This window comes from Pteropus alecto, unplaced genomic scaffold (genome assembly GCF_000325575.1).
Source record: "Pteropus alecto unplaced genomic scaffold, ASM32557v1 scaffold56, whole genome shotgun sequence".
NCBI classification, from domain to species: domain Eukaryota; kingdom Metazoa; phylum Chordata; class Mammalia; order Chiroptera; family Pteropodidae; genus Pteropus; species Pteropus alecto.
Window position 1 is genome coordinate 658,978 of NW_006438871.1, and position 8,284 is coordinate 667,261.

The 8,284-nt window shown below is 67.6% G+C and overlaps 1 protein-coding gene across 1 annotated transcript in view; it reads right to left on the bottom strand.

The window, feature by feature from the left end:
- ADAP1 (ArfGAP with dual PH domains 1) overlaps positions 1-8,284 on the bottom strand; it is a 45,001-nt gene that overhangs the window by 12,516 nt on the left and 24,201 nt on the right. The window contains exons 3-4 of the mRNA XM_006915876.3: positions 5,661-5,752; positions 1,522-1,604 (exon numbers count right to left, since the gene is read on the bottom strand). Coding sequence (XP_006915938.1) covers positions 1,522-1,604; positions 5,661-5,752 — 175 coding nt within the window. The remainder of the gene's footprint in view (positions 1-1,521; positions 1,605-5,660; positions 5,753-8,284) is intronic.

The window sequence follows — 8,284 nt, forward strand, 5'->3', positions numbered from 1 at the left end:
TGAGGTGGGGTGGGGGTGGGGGTGGGGGAGGGGAGGGGGCGGGAACAGAGCGCTTTGTCCTGTCCCAGCCTGTGTGGGGCCTGAACTAGAGCAGCTGCCGCTCCTCTGAGGGGACAGGAGGCCCGTGAGGAGAGGCCTGGGCTGCTGGGGAGTGGCGAGGGGACCCGGTGCTCACAGCTGAGCGGGCGCGGGTGTCAAGGGCCAGAGCGTCGGCCGCGCCAGCTCCCCCGACGCCCACCAGCCGTGGCCCGGCCCGGCGCCTGGAACTGACCCTGACAAAGTGCGGGCGCACCCTCCCGACGCCCGCCCTCTCCGGTCAGGCAGGCACCACGTGTCCCCGGCTGTCACGACACAGTCACAGGGCCACCCCCGGCCAGTCGCAAGTGGCGACGCGACCTGCCTCTCGCCTTCGGGAGCCACACGACCTCCCTCACGGCCCCGCGTGACAGGGTTAAACCCTCCGGTCCTGCTGGAGTCGGTGGTGACCAGAGGGGCAGGGTGAAGGCGAGGACTGGCCGCCCCCGCCGGCACCGACTGGACGCCGCCCCGGCCGGGCCTGAGCAGCACTCGGCAGCCGTCGAGCCGCCGCCCGTGTTCCTTCTCCCGGGCTGCTGTGCCACGGCCAGCGCGGCCGGAGTGAAAAGGCGCGCGGACGTCCCGCAGAGCGGCCGTGGCCGAGCCCTGTGCGAGGTCACACGCCACGTCGCTGCCGGCCGCTAGGAGGTTGATGCCGGGGACGCACGGGCTCCGGGGCTCGCGGGAGGGTCTCGGGGGCCGCGCAGCCGCAGAGGCCACGCGCTCGCGCCCGCCCCGCGCTGGGCAGTGGAGGGGGACGTGGCCGCCTGGACAGTGCCGGAATCGAGCCACACACCGGCCACGTGTCGAGGCAGGGGACGCTGGGGAGATGACCCCGAGGGGCCTGCTCTGTAGGAGCACTGGCCACAGGCAGAGCGCTTCCCAGCCTCACAACCATGGGCCGGACACGGGGCCGGTCACGCGCTCGGGGCGGCCGGCGCAGAGAGCACAGAGGGTCCCCTGCCGCGGACACAAGGAGCCCCAGCCGGCCACACCGCGGTCCTCCCGGCGTCCAGGTGCTGCTCCTGGCGGCGAAAGCCCCGGGCGCCGATAGCCCCCGGCCTCGGGGCACCTCCAGTGTCCCTTCCCCGCCCCGCACCTGGGCCCAGAGGCATCCTCCCCACGGGCACCCACCGCCCCCACAGGGCACCCCAGAGCAGAGGCGCCTCCTGGGCCGGTCAGGAGCCCAGCCGCAGCCGCAGCCCCGAGGGTCCCCACACCCCCTCCTCACGGCTCGGCTGTGAGCAGCAGAGCACTGAGCACAGGGCCACCCAGCTCCACAGCAGGCCCGGGGGCCTGATACGTTCAGACCAGTTAGCCGGCCGCCCAGCTTCCTAACGGTTCCGCGGCTCTGGGAGGGGACAGATGGACACGGGCACAGGAAGGCAGGGGCAGGGCGCGGGCGGCGGGCACGGAGCACCGGGGCGGCCGCGGCCCCAGCCTTACCTGCGGAGTACGGCTCCTGCTTCTCGGGGTCCGTGAACTCCTGCCGCTCGTACTTGGCCCGGATCCACTGCTCCCGCAGGAGGCTGGTCGAGGGGAGAGGAAGTCTGGCCCCGGTCCGGCCGGTGCCACGGGGACGCGCCCCGAGCCGGCCTGCGGGCCGGCTCCTGGAAGAACCACTGGTCAGGGGGCCTTGAGCATGTCCCCCGGCCTCGCAGAAGGCAGAGCTGGGCGCCCAACTTTGAGTTTTAAAACTGTTTGTGAATCAGTTTTAACAATACCTCTGCTCTCTAAAAATTGAGATATAATTCATATACTATCACCCATTTAAAGTGTTCAACTCAGTGGTTCATAGCATATTCACAAGGTGTGCAGCCACCACCACTGTCAAGTTCCAGAACATTCCATCAGAAACCTGTAGCCCCGGCCCCCCGAACCACAAGCCCCCTTCTGGCCTCCGTATCCCCTGGTCCCCCATCGGGAGGTGGCGCTGGCCCGGAGGCAGCAGCTCGGGCTCTGGCAGCCGGGCAGGCCCAGGAGGTTTGCTCTGCGGGGCACCCCAACCACACAGCCCTCTGGGCCCCTCTGCCTCTGCCACAGCTGTCCTCACAGGTCAGGCATCCCGCGAGCCCTGCCTGCCACTTGGGACCCAGGCTGCTCCCCATGGTCTGTACCCCACAGGCAGCCACGTGGACACACAGCACCTGTGCCCTCAAACCCCTGCCCGGCCCCGCCCTCCTCCCTCCAGTGCCCACGAGACCCTCCGCGCCCCCCGGTGGACACGACCCCCTCTGAGCTAGCAGCCTCCTCCCCGCTCCCCCGCTCGGCCCTCCGCACCCCCGCGTCCACCACACATCCAGCTCTCGGGCGGGGCGTGAGGTGGCATCACCCTGTGAGCTGAGGTGCCAAGACCCCGACCCCAGACAGCCGCCATGGCCTTGGTTTCTCTCCGACTCACACAAATTCAAACCGACCCCACGGCAGACGTGCCCTGGGCCGTGGCACGGGCGTCCCTCCCTCTCTGGGCGACGCAGGCCCTGGGCTGCCAGCCCCAGGCCGAGGGTGGGCCTGGCCTCACGCTTCCTCGTCCCCAGGCAGGCACAGGGACCAGGCGGGACGGGAACCCTCTGGCTTCACGCCGGCCGCGGTCAGCCAGGACGCTGTGCCCGGCGCCAGGCGCGCCGGGGCCGGTCCACTCCCCACAGCAGCGCCCACCCTCGGCGCAGGCTCTGGGGACCCCAGCCCTGGGGTGTGCGTGAGTATCCTGGGCTGCCATGACACGTTACCGCACACGGGCCACTTCCCTCAGCCGGGACCCCTGGTGGCCACGGTCCCCCCGCTCCGGGGCCGCCGGCCTCCAGGTGTGCGGCCGCACGCTTCGGTCCGCCGCCTCCTCGCGCGGCCTCCGCCCTGGGCGTCCGTGGGTGACCCTCTCCCGCCTCCTACGAGGACACCGGCACTGGACTCCGGGCTCCCCCCAAACCCAGCCCGGCCCATTCGAGATTCTCCACTCCATCCGCGAACGAGGCCCCCTCACGGCCTGGGTGACAATGTGGCCTGTCTGTGGGGGACGCCCGCACCCCGCCTGGCAGGGCATCAGCCCCTCCCGCCCCGTTTCTTGTCTGTAACACCAGGGCCTCTCAGGCCTGGCACAGATGCTTCCAGAAGCAGCCGCAGGAGGGCCGGGAAGCGAGCATGACAGGTGCGGGGGTGGGAGGTAGTCCTCATCCTGTTTGGAAGAGTTGTCCAGAGCCCCTAGGTCACCGTGGGGCAGGCCTCACAGCCCCCGCCACCCCCCTTAGGGGCTTGGGGTCAAGGTGGGTCCCCCTCGACCCAGAGCAGACTAGGGGCTGGGACTGGTGCGGGCAGCTACTGCTTCCCAGAGCTGGGAGGGCAGGGGGTGGCCAGGTGTGTAGGGTGACCGACTCCCACACTGCCCCCCGTGGGCATCTGCTGAAGTGGCCCCGTCTCCCTCGGCTGCCCCCCGTCAGTCTGGACCCGACCACCCGTCCTGGACGTCTTCCCACCCCCACCCGTTCCAGCATCCTCCGAGTGGAGAGTCTCAGGACACCCTGCCCGGAGGTCAGGGCCGCTGTGCCTCCTGGGGAGGTGACCCCGTGGCACCCCGGGTTTCCTTGCTCCCCAGTGAGCAGGGAGCCCGGGCGGTTCCTTTCGACTCTCGAAGCACAGTGGGGACACAGGGTCCTTATGCTCGGCCCCACAGGCCATGTCACCACCCTCGTCTCCGTCCGCCCTGTGCCCCGGGACCCCCTCGTCCATCCGTGTGATTCTGAGGCTGTTATGGGTTGAACTGTGTCCCTCTCGCCCAATCTCACACTGGATCCCCAAACCCCAGGCCCTCGGATTGGCCCTAACTCGGAAATTGATGGTCGCAGACTCGTAAGTGAAGACAGGGTGGGGTCATCCCAGGCAGGGTGGACCCCGACCTCGTGTCCTTACAGACGGGAAACCTGGACGCAGGGCGTGGAGGGCCAGCCGTGCGAGGCCGCGGGAGAAGGCGGTGTCCACACGCCCAAGAGGGGCCAGGACCGGCCTGTGCTCACAGCCTCCTGGACCGGGGACAATGGACTCTGTCCTGTGAGCTGCTGCTCTGTGGTGCTTTGTCCCCAAGGCCGTAGGAAGCAGCACAGCACACTCCTCACAGCAGGGACGCTGCCCACTGGGGGCCCTGAGGGAGCCTTTGTGCTCCGGGGCAGCGTCCGAGCCTTGGTGGCACCAGGCCCGGGGCTCCTATGAGAATCTAGCGCCTGAGGATCTGAGGCGGAGCCGAGGCGGTGATGCCGGCGCTGGGCGCGGCTGCAGATGCAGAGGGAGCTTCGCTCACTCGCCCACTGCTCACCTCCTGCTGTGCGGCCCGGTTCCTCACAGGCCACTGACCAGTACTGGCCCCCGGCCCAGGGGTTCGGGACCCCTGCCCTAGAACACCCCTGGGGCCCGGGGAGAGGGGCACCAAGTGGCCACAGCTGCCAGGAAGCTGGGGCTGCTCACCGCGCCTCTGAGCCAGGGCCCTGCCCGCTCGCCCGGGTCACAGGAAGTGAGCGGGGACTGGTGTGACTGCCTCTCCCCACGTCAGGCTTGACACTCAGGGCACTGGGGTGATACAGGAAGTTTGAGCCCCGGCCACCCCGAGGAACCAGCCAGCTAAAGAGGACCCTGACACGGGACCCCCAGAGCCTCAGACGCGGGGAGGGCAGGGACCGCCGCGTCCAGGGGACTCGCTCTGGGCCAGCTCGGCCACAGGCCTCCCCTCGCCTCGTTCCGTCCCCATGACGCCCTGGTGCCAGGCGGCGCCCCGCCCAGTCTACAGCTGGGGACCCGCCGAGGGCCGCTGCAGGTCTGTCCTGCACAGAGCCCCACGAAGTCTGCACCGCGGGGGGCCGCGCCCCACACCGCACACCTGCTACCATCCTCACCCCTCTGCAGGACACAGGCTTCGCGCCCGCACCCACCTGTGCCACGCACAGCACCGCAGGGAGCCCGGACACCCCCACGCCCCAGGCCTCCGCCGCCTGGCAGGGCTCCTCGGGGCCTGGCCTGAGTGTCTGCTGCGTGTGGGGACATGTCAGGCTGGCTCCTTAGAACCTTCACCCAGTGGAGGCTTCTGGAAGGCAGGGCCTGCCTGGGAGACGCCCGGTCATCTGGGGCGGGGCCCTGACCACACACGCCGCAGGGGGCATGTCTCAGGGACCAGGACGTCAAGGACCTGCTGAGCATACTACAGGGACACAGGCTGGTGGGCCAGTCTGCCCCATGTCACAGGCTCGGACGGCGGGAGACACGGGCTCACAGAGCAGCTTGCGGTGCGGGGAGACCGTCACATCTCAGGGGGAGTTGCCTGGCCTTGCCGGTTCACAGTGAGACCTGGGGCCCCGGGTCCCCCCAGGAGCCCGGGAGCCCAGGCCCCAGCCCGAGCTGCTAACAGCAAACCGTCTCCCTTCCCTGGCCCTGGCCCCATGCTGAGAACCAAATCCAGGCGGGGCAGTCGGTGCCCCGGGGTGGCGGGGGGTGGGACCCAGGTGCCCGCATGGCGCGGCCCCTGCCCTTGCCCTGCCCTCTGGCCAGGAGGGACACCAGGCCCCCCACGCTGCTTCCCGGCACCTGACGGGGCCTCGGACACTCACTGGCAGTCGGAGGGCGTGGGCCGGTAGTAGAAGGGCGGGACGCTGGACTCGAACGTGGCCTTTGCAGCGCTGTTCCCCTGGGAGGCCATGAGCTGCAAGAGAGAGGACGCGGTCAGCGGTCAGTGCACCTGAAGGCCGGCCGCCGACCCCGGCCCCGACGGACGGGAAGTCCCACCCTCCTGTCCAGGGAATGTCGGGAGGGACGGACCTGCCCCGCCCCTGCAGGCGGGGGCCCTGGAGAGGCTGCAGAGGGGGTCACGTCCTCAGGGCGGTGTCCCAGGTGCAGCCCACAGCCGCCCGAGACGGCAGGCGCCCTGCTGTCCCCCGGCAGAAACGCCCCGTGGCCTGGCTTCTCACTCAGGGGACCCGTGATGTGTGCCAGACACAGGGAGCGCCCTGGAGGCAGGCCCGAGAGCCAGGCCAGCCAGGCCAGCAGAAGCTGACGGCCCTCGAGGCAGACAGACTGCAGACACCATCGATGTGATTCCGAGCAGGAAACCACACGGATGGAAAGGAACGTGTTGGGGAGGGGGTGTGCAGGTGACAGGGAGGGGCTCTCCAGGAGGGGACACGCCAGGTGCCCCGGCAGGAAACAGCATGTGCAAAGGCCCTGCGGCTGGGGCGTGCCCGACGTGCGGGAGATGCCCCGAGCCGTGGCCGGGGGCGCGGGGAGCCCTGCGGTGCCCGGCCACAGAGGCCTCGAGACAGGGACGAGGGTAGGATCCTTGTGTTTTAAGCCTGCTGCTCCCTGATGCCCTGGGGGAGACCCCCCCAAACTCAGCCTGCTTCGAAGACCATGATGACATGGGACGCAAAAGGACCAACTGAAAAAGCCACAAATAAGACATTTTGGCAAAAGGCTACTGCCAAATTAGAGTTCGACAGTCGATCCCTTTTCTGCACGAAACGCCGATCTGCCAGCAGGTGTGACGGAGGGGAACAGTGGGTACGGCAGGGACGGGCGACCTGCCTCAGAGCCAGCTGACGAGAAGGGTTCAGTTTCACAGAGGAAAACTGTGCCCGAGGCAGCGACGAACCGAGAACAGACACGCGACCCCAGGTGGGGCGGGGTGGACATTCTGCCCCCACGCGAACCCGTCGTCGGCACGAGTCTCCAAAACAAAGGAAAAAAGAGAACTAAAAACTTTTTTGACGTAGTAATGATTCTGAAGTTCATTGTAAAATTAAGAAGCAAAAATATCCTAGAAAATGCTGAAAACGAGGGCTCATCCTACCGGATACTGAAGCCTGTTACGGCCACGGGGAGAAGCAGGCACGGAGCAGAGCCGGGCGGCGCGGGAACAGCCCGGCGGAGCTGACGTCCCGCACGGGGCAGAGCCCGTGACACCGGTGACCGCGCAGCGGTGGGGAGACATCCATTGTTTGATGACCAACCAGTTGGTCATTAACGGGATCAGGAAACAGAAACCATCAGAGAAAAGCAGAGCCGGAGACGCCTTCCAGCGAAATAGAAGATTTAATGTCCAAAACGAAACGGCAGGAGTGGTAGATAAAAACCACGGGACGATCAGAAGAAGAATCGCGGGAGAACGGAGAAGATTCTGTGACGCCGGGAGATGGCCCCTGAGCTCCGACGCCGAACGCACCGGTGGCAGACGGGTCCCTTCAGAGGCGAAGCTTCCACGCCGCCCCGGACACCGCCGAGAAGTGAGGGGGCGAAGCCCACAGGGAGGCCGCGCGCCGTGGGATTCCGTTCGCACGGAACGTCCAGACCAGGCGGATGGGTCCACGGGGACCGGAGGCAGACGGGTGGTTTCTGGGGGCGGGGGCCCCCTCAGAGGGCATGGACATGTTCTGGATCCAGGCCGGGGGTGGCTACAGTACACTGAACGTGCCAAATGCCACTGAATCATTCGCTTTGAAATGATTCATGGTACGTCATGTGAACGTCACCTCGATAATAAAAGATACGTGGACGGCTCCTTAAGAACGTGAACTGCACTTTTTGTATTTGAAAAACGTAATTGAGAAAAGAAAACTACATGACAGCCACAGAGGGAGAGAAAACATTCGCAAACGACGCTCCAACGTGGGCCTCGTGTGCGGGACGAGGGACCCTCGACGATAAAAACTGACTCGGCAACGAGAGGCCAGCGCGTTTTAAAAGCGGGTGAAGGATCTGAACACGCACGTCTCCAAAGCAGACGCGACGGGCACCTGCGAAGCTGCTCGACAGCATCGGCCACCGAAAGGCACCTCACGCCCACAGGGCACGCCAGGTCCCGCTCGCAGCCGCCGAGATCAAAGGCGGCAGCACGTGCGGGACGAGGACGGGGCACGGAGAGACCGGAACCCTCACGTGCTGCGGGGGGCGCGTCGCCGCCCCGGGAAAACAGCCTGGCCGTTCCGCGCATGTCAGAGTCACCGCGAGGCCCCAGAGAGGTGGCCACGCGCCCACGCGGACGCCCGCACACGCGTGCTCACGGCAGCAGTCCGCGCAGTGGCGGGGTGGGGGGTACCCCGAGTGTCTGCGAACTGCGGTGGGCACATGAAATGCGGCCAGGAGAGGGACGAAGCACGGACACCTGCTGTGACGCCATGAGTCATCTGTGAGGGGACGGGCACGGACGGCCACAGCCGCGGGCTCCGCCGCCATGACGTGC